The sequence below is a fragment of the Rhinolophus ferrumequinum genome, chromosome 20 (genome assembly GCF_004115265.2).
Source record: "Rhinolophus ferrumequinum isolate MPI-CBG mRhiFer1 chromosome 20, mRhiFer1_v1.p, whole genome shotgun sequence".
Lineage (NCBI taxonomy): Eukaryota > Metazoa > Chordata > Mammalia > Chiroptera > Rhinolophidae > Rhinolophus > Rhinolophus ferrumequinum.
The window spans coordinates 13,996,643-14,010,713 of NC_046303.1; the positions used below are offsets into that span (position 1 = coordinate 13,996,643).

Below are 14,071 nucleotides of genomic sequence, written 5' to 3' on the forward strand. Positions count from 1 at the left end.
ACTCTACTACTTTCATTATTGCCAAATTGTTAGCATAAGGTGAAAAAAAAAGAAATGAGGACAAATGAAAATCTAGTTAATTCAAATTTCATGTTGTTCATGCATTCACTATGTCTCTCCAATCTGTTCTATAAACTAATAAAACTAACATAAAAATTAAAATCCACTAACTACAACTAATGAGGAAAATACACTATGGCTCCAAAGCAGCCGAAGAAGAGAGATGAGACACACCAAACAGATTTGTAAGTTATTGCCCCCAACAGAACTGTACACTTAAAGTGCCAGAAATGTTTCAAAATTCCACAGATTTAGTGGAATGTTAATTAAAATTTCAATTCTTGGCTTTTGTCCTACAGCCCAAATGCTGTACGCATTTGAGTTTACAAAACACCAGCTCATATAACACTTCTAACTATTCTCATGAAGATAAACACTAGTTCACATTCACGTTTTGTATATTCACCACAATGTATTACTTTATCTTACTTTTAGACCCTTACTTTCCTCCCTTTGCCTCCCTTATAAAGATTTCTATAAGCTTCCTAAAATTCTTGTACCTGGAATAAGGCAATATAAATAAGCATAAATACTTTTTATGGCAGGATACTGCACAAAAAGTCGAACAGATATTTACCTGCAGACAGTGGTGGCTTTACACCTGCAGCAGAGGCAGTAGTAGCTGGGTCTGTGTTTATTGAGGCATCATTCACTTTCTGCTGATTCCCAGTTTTCTTTGGGAAGACGTTATTGTTATTGGCCTATTCAAAATGTTAACAATAAATGGTTAAATGATTTGTATTTCCTTCCTTCAGTAATTGTGCAAATAATACCAAGAAATCCTGAAAACTCCACAAAGCTGCTATTGTCCTAAAAGCCAACAAAGACTAAAGTCACACACATCACCTTACATTACAAAAGAGAAAAACATTATGCTTTTCCTTGTGAAATCATCAAAATACCACCAAAACAAGCCATTCACGGAAATCTCACCAGTTTTCTACTACAAAGGCATAGTAACTTAAAGGCCCAAAACCAAAATCCACACATGTGGGTCATATTTCCAGCATAATGTTTTTTCACAAAAGCTTTCCTACTTTTTCTCATGCATTTCTTCTTTCGTCTCCTTTCAGATTTCAAAAAAGAAGACTGGGAAAGTATCATCTGTATCATACAATATAGTACAAATAAACTTCACTGTGGTATCATTTTCAACTTTAGATTTTATTTTATTATTTATTTTTATTTTATTTTTTTAATGGGGGAACAGTGTGTTTCTCCAGGGCCCATCAGCTCCAGGTCACTGTCCTTCAATTTAGTTGTGGAGGGCACAGCTCCAAGTCCAATTGCTGTTTTCAACCTTTAGTTTCAGGGTGCACAGCCCACCATCCCATGTGGGAATCGAACCAGCAACCTTGTTGAGCGCTTGCGCTCTAAATAACTGAGCCATCCGGCTGCCCTTTTCAACTTGAGATTTTAAATTTTTTTTCATTTCCAAGACTCCATTACATAGCAAGCCTTATATTTAAGCACAATTTGGGGACCCACATTAAAACAAACATCAAAACAGAAAAGTTTCCTTGAGTTTATTAAATCAGCCTACCCACTCTCAAATGGAGTATCAATTAAGTAGCTAACACTTTTTAACTCTACCTAACTAATGGATATAACAGGATGAAAGAACCAATGACAACTGAGAACCCATCTAAGACCCTGGGAATGATCGATGGTTAACCCCACTGAGGACAGGGGTCATTGTCACTGAATCCTTAAGTGAAAAACACATTTATAAAGATCATAGAGGAAAATGACTATGAGGGCTCTCTCTTTTTTTTTTTTCCTTGCTGCTGCCCTTGCTTCCTGTGTTGGTTCTCCAGCAAATAAAAATTCCAGGTTATCATTACAACATTAGGTCAATGACTTGAAATCAAGCAGAGGTAAATTATGTTCAAAAGGCTGATATTTAGAATATGACAAAAATTTGATTTACAAACAAAAATATTAATAAGAGAAATATTTCACTTTGTATGAATTCAATTATACTTACTGATTGGTCTGAAAGTTTATTTATTTGTTTTTGCAGCCTCTGGCATTCCTTGAATTTTTCTTTATAATGATCTGCTGCCATCTGAAGACGAAGTTTCAGATCTTCAACTTCTCTTCTCAGTTCATGTTCCAGTGTATCAGTCTTTTCCTAGGACAGAAATAAACACTTCCTTTAAGAAAAAATAAAAATTTGTATCTCATAATGCAGTAGTAAATCCAATTCATTTTCACTTTTTTCTTTCTGGCATCTATTTCTTTTGGAGTTTTGGCTACAGATCCACATTAGCTCTCCTAATAAATCCAGCTTTGTATTTTTAGACTAAGGTTCATTAAAAAAGCTAAAGAAGAGTAATCCACCTCCTGAGGAGCAACTATTACCTGTTAAATAACTAATACCATTTTATGCAGCTAGTAAGAAATTCCAAACAAAGCAATATATACCGGACATCAGAAAGTTTAATTAACAATAATAATAGAGCAGTTTAATTAATAATACTTACTGACCATTAGAAATTTGTTTACAGAACTTTTTCTTAAAGCTTACATTACTTGTAACTCAAGAAGTCACAATGATTAAGCAAAATTAATAGTAATTTAAAATTCTGTGATCAGGAATCTAAACAGTTTTATTTTAACATAACTCATTCTTATAATGAGTTTTGGGCAAAATAGAAATTCAGAATTAACCTGCTTTACCTGGTCTTTTCTCACAGCACTCAGTTTAAGCTCTGCCACTGCATCAGCTAACTGCTTTTTGACTTTCTCATTTTCCAGGCGAGCAGTATGCAGATCTGCCATGGTTTTATCTCGCACATTTACAGCGTCACTAAGTTCTTTAGTCAGAAAGACAACTTCTTGCCGAGTTGCCTGAATCTGTTCCTCTGCTTTACGAAGCTGCTCCTTTAAAAAAAAAGTATCTTCCTGGAAAAAGACAAATAAATATACAATTAAAACATTCAAGTAAAAAACAGAAGCAGAAAAAATTTTTACTCATATTTCAACAGATGCAAATTTTTAAATATTGTTTTTCTATTCATGACTTAGATGCAATATATAATTCTATAAAAAACTTAAGATGTGACTGTTTCAGAGTCCCCATATAACAATCCTATGTATTGGGTATCACTACCACCTTATACATGAGGAAACTGAAGTAAAGGAAGTCAGGCAACATACCCAGTGCTTAATGGGCTAGCTACACTGAGACTCAAATAAAAGCTTTTGTTCCCCCAAATCTCTCCAGCTGAAGTACTGATCCTCATTTTTTAAAATGACCAATAAAAATAATTTCAAAAACTTCTTTGTAACTCAAAAAATGTACTTTAAGAAAACTACTGAAAATACCAATATTTGAATGGGTTTAGGATAATCAGCACATTTACAACAGGACTTAGATAATCTGTAAGTGATACAACCTTTCTCATCAGTTTTTTGCAGATTCATGAACACCTTTAAAAAGTACATGGCTTTTGACCTAGCAATTTTATTTTCATGAGCTTCTAAGAAAAGTATTAAAGGGTATAAACACAGGTTTATCATTACAAAGATTCGTAAAATATTAAAATAATGAAGTCAAAATGTCTAAAAGTATGTATTACAAATTATGATACATCCTTCAAAAAATGAAAGCCTATGCAGCCATTACAAACAGTAGTATATATCATACACTCTTGGTATATTAATTTTTCTGAAAAACAATCTGAAAATAACTGAAAATTTAAACACTTTACATAGCAACTGCACTTGGAGGAATTTATTGTACAGATTTATACATGTGCCTAGATATCTGTACAAGGATGCTTGCTGCAACATGCTTATAATAGCTAAGGATTATATACCACTTAAAACAATTATATACTATATAGCTGATAAATAAAAGGGATACTACAGAGCTGTTCTAATAAATGAGAAAAGATCAGTATGTGTACTCATATTGCAAGATGCCCAGACAATCCCAAATTTTTTAAAAAGTTTTGAAACACTATATTCTTGGTTTTGTTAAACTATAAATATTACACATTAAAAATTAAAATTTCTATAATGCTGTATCTGGGAAACGAAGGGGATTACTTTCACTTTGTACCCTCATGTACTATTTGAATTATTTTATAACCATCACCTTGTACACTGCTTTTATAATTTTTAAAAAAGTTTTAACAATTAGAGAAGTCATTTTTCCAGGTATTTCCATACCTGTGTTTTCCCTCACAGAACTCTTGCTTAAATAGGAAAAGGAGATATTTTTAGCATTTTATTAAATAACAAGTAATCAAATATACTTTTCACCTTTACATTTGTAATCTGCTTCATTAAATATCCCAAAAAGTAACTTGGGTCTTAACCATTAATTCTAAATGCCATGCACATCTGACAGTTTAGGTGTTGAATTAACTTATGTCTGGGTGTATTTAATAATAATAGCAAAATACTGAAAACAACATAATACTCACCCACAAAAGGAATAATTCAATGTAAAGCTACATCATGTAGTATTATTACACAGCCTTTTTTAAAAAATTAGGAAGATTTCTCTGAAGTGATATGGAAATGATCTGTACTTTATGTTGTTAAATGAGAAAAATGACAAGGTGCAGAAGAGTACACACAGCATGGCACCTTTAAGGGGACTGAGGAACGTGTGCAGCCAAGTGTGTGCACATAAGCTTACAGTTGCAAAAAGTAAGAAGGATCAACTGGAAACTAAGGAAAATGTTTACCTATGAATATAGGCAAAAAAAGTTTTTAGGGAAGAGACTGAGACACCAGAAGTAAATTTTTTATATTATTTTGACTTTTGAATGATGCAACTGTTTTACGTATTTCAAAAAAAGTAAATCAAAAGGTAAGGATAAGAGCAAATCTTAAAATTAAATACAAACAAGAAATAAACTGAACTGTATAACAAATGTGTTTTAACGTTAAAAAATTAATTCTAGTAGTAACTTTTGAACATGGTACCCTATACATCCTTAGTGAAATATATTCTAAGAAAAAAGAGTTGCAAAAGATCCTAATTTTATTTTAAGACTGTTGGAAATGGCATTGATGTAATAATTCTGAATCTGCTGGGATGTACAGTTGGTTAGAATACAAATATAACGATACTTTGGGGGGAAAAGGGTTCTCACACTGGCAGAAGAGATATATAAATATGGAATAGAGAAAAGCAAGGAAGAACGCTAACGTACTGGATGTGAATATGAGATATCAAAATAAAGACTTAAAATGTCTGTCCAATGAAAGTACAAAAAAGCAACAACCCCTAGTAGCAACAGGATCCAGTTCCTGGTTTCAAAACACCATTCCCTACTGAAAAAACTAGGGCTCCTTGGAGAAATGCCTAACGCCAGGTCTGGGGCAGAATCTAAAGCTGTAATATACAGTTGTGCCACAACGCAAGAAGTATTCAAAGCCTTAGGGGGACATATCAAAAAGATACAAAAACAGATTTGAAAAGGTCCCCCCTTGGCTAAATATGGGACAATTTGGGTATGAAAAAGAATGATGATGATAATGTATAATACACTGAACACAAAAGAATCCAAAGATCATAATGAAATATTAAAGGGGGAGACGACAACAGGGAACCTCTCATTATATTCGCCCCTGCCCCCAAGTTTTCTATAAGTTTGAACTTTTTCAATAAAAATTATTGGGCTGGGGGGGAGATTAAAAATAGAAACTACCGTATTGTATACATTTAATAGAAAAAATGTTTTACCATCTTCAAATATATATTGCACAAGTACTTACCTTACTTGAGGTTGTAAGCAAGAAAGCCCTTTGTAGACTATCCTTCTCAGCCAAGCAGAATTGCAGTCTGCCAATCTCTTCTTTGAAATGAGTAATCATGTTTTCTTTGTTCCCATCTAAATTCTTTAAAGTTTGGACCTCTGACATAAGCTTGGTGTTTTCTATTTCTCTGTTCTTCAAATGGACCTGTAATAGTGCTTGAAAATGTCAAGAATATTCTAACTCCATAACCTATGTTAGTCCAAGTTTAAAATACCACTGTTTACCTCTAACCCAAACATGATTAAGGGAAGACTGACTTTTGACTAGGAATCAGGAGACCCAAGTTCTGCCAAATGACTCGCAAAGCAGAGCAGAACACTGCTTTTCTAAGTTGTTTGTGCTTTTGCTTTTGTTTTTAATTTTCCCACAGAGATTAATTCTAAGGTCTACCAAAATTACCTGATCACTAAAGTCTTTTCCTTTGATTTAATGATTTTAAGTTCTCTTTAAAATCGCAAATAGATTTGGTAGTTATTTTGGGGAAACAGATTATGTTAAAGACACATTCAGATATAAAGACATGACCGGATTCTGGAAAACATCTTAAGCAATTCAATTTTTTTGCTTTTGAAGAGTACTATGTCATTTACTTCCTGTGTACCTAAAAATTATTTGCTGATTAATTAATTGAACTATTACTGATTTTCCCAGGAACTTTGGCTGTGGCCATTTATTTGTTCAGATACACAAATATGGATATACAAAAAGATATTTAATCAAATCATATAGAGATATACAAATTGTTAGGCCACGTTTAGGCCAGGAGCTTGTTTAACAGCCGTCTTGTCTTGCTTTGTACTTTGTACCGGTTGGCTCATATTTGTCTCCTAGGGGCTTATGATCAGCGGGCCTGGGGGCCAAAATGTGGAACCAGAGGGAGTGTGGTCATGCCCCAAAACCCTTTGTTGTGAGAGACAACGCAACAAAGGGGAGCAGCCTAGTCTACCTCTCCTAAAAAACTCCATACCCCTTTTTGCTCAGAGAGGTTATGGTCTTTTCTAGCCTGACCTCCTGCAGCTCAAACACGCCAAATAAATGCTAATAGACCAATTTTGGTCCTCCATGACTCATTCCTCTGGCTGTGCCTAACATAAATCAAATTCTATAACTGAAATTACAAAGAGTACACATATCTAGTGCCCACTATAGAGTCACTTTGCTTTGGTTAAGAGTACAGAGAGATACTTCTTGCACATTACTCTTTTTTTTTTTTTGGGGGGGGGGGGAAGAGGAACAGGACTTTTTTATTAGGGAACAGTGTGCACCTCCAGGACCCTTTTTTTTTTTTTCCAAGTCAAGTTGTCATCCTTTCAGTCCCAGCTGTAGAGGGTGCAGCTCAGCTCCAGGTCCAGTCGCCACCCCCAGCTGCAGGGGGCGCAGCCCACCATCCCCCGCGGGAGTCGAGGAGTTGAACCGGCAACCTTGTGGCCGAGAGCCCACCGGCCCATGTGGGAATCGAACCGGCAGCCCTCGGAGCCAGGAGCACGGAGCTCCAACCGCCCGAGCCACCAGGCCGGCCCGCACATTACTCTTAAATGTATGGAATGCTAAAAGACTAGTTTTTGGTTACAAGGATAGACTATAACTCAGGACCCTCTGAAAGGGCCAGCAGTTAAGACCTTTGAAGCAACACTTTAAAAACATGGTAATTTTCATAACCACCAACTCATAAAAGTGTTCTACCAATTCCTCTAAATTCTAATAGGGCAGGGATAGGTCATGTGGTCTAACAGGGGCTAAAGGAGAGAGAAAAGGAATCTCTCCAGTTATCATGTAAACAATTTGAATGCCGTAGTATAGTATATCACACTTGGTAAGTTGAATTTTCTTACCAAAATATCACAAAACAAAAATCCCTAAGGAAGCATTTAACTTCCAATTTTCAGGATATACACATACAAATGAAATTCTCTTCAGAACACTGGGAGGTTGGGAGAGAACATACTCAAATGGAAATTTCAGTGTCACTTTGATCCCAGCTGCTAATGCTTACAGAAAAGGAGATATGCCAGAACACTGTAAAAGAGTAAGTCCTCAAGACACCTCATTCTTTCCCTTCCTTCCCCCCTGCCACATCTTGTGCAATGTCATTCAGATATAGAACCTACACACTGAAAGTCTTTGTAGAAAGTGAGAAAAAAAAACGAGATAACATAAGGGACAAATAATTTGTAGTAAAGGAAAACAATGTTGGATTTACCCTAAAATGTGCTTGCCAACCTCCTATAAAATACCAAAAATAATGCTGTCAGAATACGAGACAAAAGAAAAGCAGGGAGGAAAGATGACAGCTTTTCCTTTTTCCAAAAAAAGTCATCCTAGCTATCATTACACTGGTTTACTGAGGTTAAAGGATCAAATCATAAAATCATCCCCCAGTGAGTCTTCAACTTTTTCTTCCTGTATTGAAAGTGATTATACACAGGCGCCCACTAGGGGCAACAGTTATTCCAAGACATAGAACGGGTACTAACCCATGACAAGCAAAAGGTCCCTGTCCATGCTCTGCTCTGAGGTGCTCGGTAGACCCAGTATTTCATCTTTAAAAACACAACCGCCCACCACCAAAAATAAGAAGGAAGTACCCACTGTCAATACAATAAATCATATTCTAGTTTCTCAGTGCAAATTGTTCCTCTCAAATACTAACTATATGCAGTTGTATGTTTTTACCTTTAATCAAGTTGAGTGTTGTCCTTTTCTAATCTAAGAGACTGAATCTATACGAATAATAAGGACTTAGAATGTTCTTGAAATTCCTTGCTGAAACTACTGTCAGAAACTGCTTATGAGCCACTTAAGATAAATGTCTCAAATTTGCATTACTGACAACTAATCTAAGTATTTCAGAATCACTTAAAAAAGAAGAAAAGATACAAAGGGTGAAAATTTATTATCAGTGAGAATGTCTTTTTTAAATGACAATCTCTGAAGATTATTCCAAAAGTCAAACTCTAAAACACGGTCATCATTACTGAAATAAAGTAATGTTTTCCCTAAGGTTTGTGTGTTCTTAAAAGGGGGAAATACTGGTTCTATAAATTCTGATAAATGGGTATCTTGTTACATTACACCTCTCTGACTTATATATCACCTGCTAAATACCTAAAATACCAACAGATTCATTTCCTGAAAACTTGTATGGACTATACACAATGAGGTAGTTTTAAAATATGTCCCCAAATCCTTTGACATTCCTTTCTTTAAGAAGTGGAGCCTAGGGGCAGCTGGACAGCTCAGTTGGTTAGAACGTGGGCTCTCAATAACAAGGTTGCATGGGCCAGTGAGCTGCACCTTCCACAATTAGATTGAAGACAGCGAGCTGCCGCCGAACTTCTGGAAGGACAGCCAGATGGCTCAGTTGGTTAGAGCACGAGCTCTCAACAAGGTTGCCGGTTCAATTCCCGCATGGGATGGAGGGCTGCGCCCCCTGCAACTAAGATTGAAAACAGCAACTGGACTTGGAGCTGAGCTACGCCCTCTACAACTAGATTGAAGGACAATGACCTGGAGCTGATGGGCCCTAGAGAAACACACTGCTCCCCAATACTCCCCAATAAAATTAATTAAAAAAAAAAAAGTGGAGGCTAATATTCCCCTCTCCTTCAGTGTCAGCTGGTATCAGCTGGACCAAGTGACTTGCTTCAGTGTACAACTTTGGAGAGTAGATCCTAAAACACACTATCACAAAACACACTGTAACTTCGTCCTTGCTCTCTCTTGGATAGCTCACTCTGAGGGTAGGTGGCTGCCAAGTTGTAAGGACATTCAAGCAGCCACTGAAAAGGCCACATAGCAAGAAACTGAAGGGCCTCCTGCCAGAAGTCACGGGAGCCACCTTGATCGCAGATCGTCCAGTTCCAATCAAGCCTTAAGCTTAACTGAAACTACCCAAGGGACCCTCAGCTAGAACACTCAGCTAAGCTGCTCCCAAATTCCTGACCACTAAGTTTTGGAGTAATTTGTTACACAGTAATTGGTAACTAATAGAAATGGAAAGAGTAAATTACCTTATAAAGTTCCTTCTCATCCTTTTCTGTCTTCAACTGATACTCAAGTTGTTCTCTTTCACATTGCGCCTTCCTGAGTTTGTCCTTTAAACTGAGTGAAGTTCAAGTAACATTAATATAAACCAAAAAATTTTGTTAAAACATTTCTAAAGCATAAAGGCATTTTGCAATAGCATCAGAAATACCTGTCCAATTCAGTTTCTTTTTCAATTGCTTTATTTGTCACTGACACAATATCTCCCTCAAGTCTGAGAGCTTTGGATGTAGCGTAATTGTATTTCCTCTTAAAGTCTTCACTTTCCATTTTTAAAGTTTCTGATTCTTCAATAAGACCCTGAGAAAATAGCAACAATTTCCATGAATAAGTATCGTCCATATTCCAAGAGAGCAAATTTTAATTCCAATAAAATGTAATGAAAACTACTTCCACTGTCAAAAATCTGCCATGAGTAAATACCATTAAATTCTACTTTTATAAGATAATACCAAATCAAAAGATTAAATTTTCTGGTTGGAAGAGAGGGGAAGAAAGATAGGCCGCAAATATATCTAATGTCTAAATTATTTCCTGAATGTGTATACATTCCACAGATAAATAATTTTAACATTGGGTTTCACATATATTTTTAAAGAGGCAGGGGCTAGGAAGAAAAAAATTTAGGATAGCATAACTTATACTAAGTTGCCTTTTATTTTCATGAAATTGAATGGTTTATGTGTACTGTTATAATGATTTATGTTACACATTGATATGTAACATGATCAATGGAACAGAGAACCCAGAAATATAACCGTGCATACAGGGTTAATAATTTACAACAAATAAGCCAAAAATATATTATGGGAAAAGGATAATCTCTTCCTCAATAAATGGGAAAACTGGACAGCCACAAGCAAAAGAATGAAAATGGACTACTATCTTATCCCATACACAAAAATCAATTCAAAATGGATTACAGACTTAAATTTAAGACTTAAAAACATAAACCTCCTACCAGAAAACAGAGGGTAAGCTCCTTGACATTGGTCTGGGCAAAGATTTTTTTGAATTTGACATCAAAAGCAAAAATAAACAAGTGGGACTACATCAAATTAAAAAGCTTCTGCACAGCAAGGAAAACAAAAGAAAAAGTAACCTGTGGAATGGCAGAAAATATATTTGCACATCAAATATCTGATATGGGACTAATATCCAAAATTATATAGTATAAAGAATTCACACAATAGCAAAAAAACCCATACAATCCAATTTAAAAACGGGCAGAGGAATGAATCAACATTTTCCCAAAGACAACATACAAATGGCCAACATGTACATAAAAAGGCATTCAACATCACTAATCATCAGAAAAATGCAAAGCAAAACCACAATGAGATATCACCTCACATTTGTTAGAATGGCTATCAGAAAGACAAGAGACAAAGGGATGGAGAAGATGTGGAGAAAAGGGAACCCTTATTCATTGTCGGTGGGAATGTAAATGCTATCTATCGAAAATAATATGGAGGTTTCTCAAAAATTAAAAATAGAACTACCATATGTTCCAGCAATCCCACTTATGGATACATACATATCCAAAGGAAATGAAAACAGGATATAGAAGACATATCTGCACTGCAGTATTATTCACAACAGTCAAGATATGGAAAAAACCTAAGTGTCTTTCAACAGGTGAATAAAGTATGGTACAATACATACAATAAAATATCATTCAGCTATGAGAAAGATGGAAATCCTGCCATTTGTAACAATATGGATGGACCTTGAGGTTACTGTGCTAAGTGAAATAAGCCAGACAGAGAAAGACAAACACTGCATGGTATCACTTTTATGTGGAATATAAATAAAAAGTCAAACTCATAGAAACAGAGTAGAAAAGTGGTTGCCAGGGGCTGGGAGGTGGGGGTAATAGGGAGAGGTTGGTAAAAGGGTACATGTTTTACCCTTAAAGGGTCAAACCATAAAATCATCTTTTCAGGTGTAAGATGAATTAGGTCTAATGATGTATATAACATGGTAACTATAGTTGATAACACTGTATTGTATAACAAATTTGCTAATAAAACTTAAATGTCACAAAAAACATAAATGAGTTGATGGATGTGTTAATTAACTAGATGAGAGGAATTGTTTCACAATGTACAGTGATATACGCTTTCAATATTTTACAAATTTGTCAATTATACTTCAATGAAGCTGAAAAGAGAGAAACTAAATGGAAAACATTCCATGATACAAGTCTCATGAAAACACTATAAAAAAATGTTTCGTCTTACACTTCAGTCTTAATCTATACCGTGTTTCCCTGAAAATAAGACCTAGCCGAACAATCAGCTCTAATGCGTCTTTTGGAGCAAAAGTCAATATAAGAACCTTGTTTTTCAAATAGGACTAAAACAGACTGTGAACCTGTTAAGGTTTTGTTTTTGTTTTTTCTTTTTTAATTTTTATTATGAGTTTATTTGAGCCAAATTGATGACATGCCAGGGAGCAAGATCTCAAATGCTCAAATTTAATGGCATATTATTTAACAATAAAAGGAATGATACATACTACAACATGGATGAAACCTGAAAACAGTATGGTAAGTGAAAGAAGTCAGTCACAAAAGGCCACATACAATTCCATTTGTATGCAATGTCCAAAAGGCACAAATCCAGAGTCAGAAATTTGGATTAGTGACTGCCTAGGACTGGGGAGGAGGAAAATGGGAGAGTGACCACAAATAGGTACAAGGTTGCTTTTTGGGGTAATGCAAATATTCTAATACTAGGCTATGGGTTCACAATTCTGTAAATATAATAACCACTGAATTGTATACTGTAAAGTGGTGAGCTTTATGGTTTATAAATTACATCTTAATAAACCTGTTTTTAAAAGATCAATTGGATAAGGTCACATCTTCAGCGTTCAGAGGTAAAACTATACAGCGTCATTAAGAGCACTGGTACAGCATACACCAGTTCTTAATGATGACTCATTAAGAACACTAGCTGGAACTAGACAGCCTGCCCGGTCACTTACAAACTGTTCAATCATACTCGTAGGCAGGTTAAGTAACCTCTCTGTGCTACCTCTGCAAAATGCAGGTAACGGCACTTAGTTCATAGGATTAAGTGAGTTAACATGTAAAAACTCACAAAACAGCACCTGACTTACATTAGGTGCTATGAGTTATTTTTATTATGGAGAGAAAAATCCATACTTATTTAAAGTTGAACTAGAAATGAATGTAAAAATTAACATTAATAATGAAAAGACAGTTACTTTTTAAATCCAGGGTGTAGATGAATGAGACATATCTATCACATTAAAATAATCTAGGGGAAATACAGTATGTAATTTATAGTCCTCAATTTATAAACATTTGGTTTCAGTTTTAATCTACCTTATAATCCTCTACTTTATTCCCTCAAACATCCAATTACACAAAATCTTTGAATATAATTAAATGTATCATTTAAACCAATCTGTTTTAATAACCTTAACATGTCCAATTCTTTTAATTTACAAAATACGAGTGTTCTCCAACGGCATTTTACAATGATAAAAGTCAGGGTTTATAAAAGATGAAAGATTTTTTTAAAAAAAAGATGAAAGATTTTATTGATAATATTTAATTATTATAAACATTTAATTGTCTTAGTATTTGTAAAGTATTGAATGGGTAATAAGCTAATATTATTTTACCAAAAACAAAAATGAAAATGCAATGAATTTCTTCTGTTATGAAGAAACTGAAGTTTTTACCAATTATATTCCTAGTACACTGTCCATTATAAAACTTTACATGAAATTGTAGGTGATACATAATAGTTCTCCAGACATTCAGCAGTTTATATATTCATTAGTACCTCAAAGAGAAGACTTTTAGTATTATGTTAAGATTTTTTTTTTAAATTCACACCATGTAACAGATTTAAAACAAGTGCCAAGAAATGTCATGGATTTTGTAAGTCACCAACTAAGACAAGTTTGAAAGTTCCTGAGCTGTTCTAGATGCCCAGCAGGCTGCCTGATTAAGACGGAAACTGTAATTTGGAAGTAAAAAGCAAATTCATAAAACACTAGAAGCCCAATGACTAATAACAAAGAGGAACTGCCTTTCCTGGCAAGCACATTATTTTAGTCCCAAAATTAGCAATTGCCAACATATAACTAAGGATTTTTTTTTTTTTTTACATCATCAAGTATTACTTTTAGAATCTGGGAAAACGCT

General features: G+C 34.8%; 1 protein-coding gene across 2 annotated transcripts in view; it reads right to left on the reverse strand.

Annotated features, from left to right (window-relative positions):
- The window catches only part of TAX1BP1 (Tax1 binding protein 1), a 69,365-nt gene that overhangs the window by 29,492 nt on the left and 25,802 nt on the right, over positions 1–14,071 (reverse strand). For both annotated transcript variants that reach the window (XM_033088419.1, XM_033088418.1), the window contains 6 exons: positions 10,037–10,185; positions 9,852–9,942; positions 5,800–5,985; positions 2,743–2,967; positions 2,048–2,194; positions 638–761 (listed from right to left, as the gene is read on the reverse strand). In XM_033088419.1, coding sequence (XP_032944310.1) covers positions 638–761; positions 2,048–2,194; positions 2,743–2,967; positions 5,800–5,985; positions 9,852–9,942; positions 10,037–10,185 — 922 coding nt within the window. The remainder of the gene's footprint in view (positions 1–637; positions 762–2,047; positions 2,195–2,742; positions 2,968–5,799; positions 5,986–9,851; positions 9,943–10,036; positions 10,186–14,071) is intronic.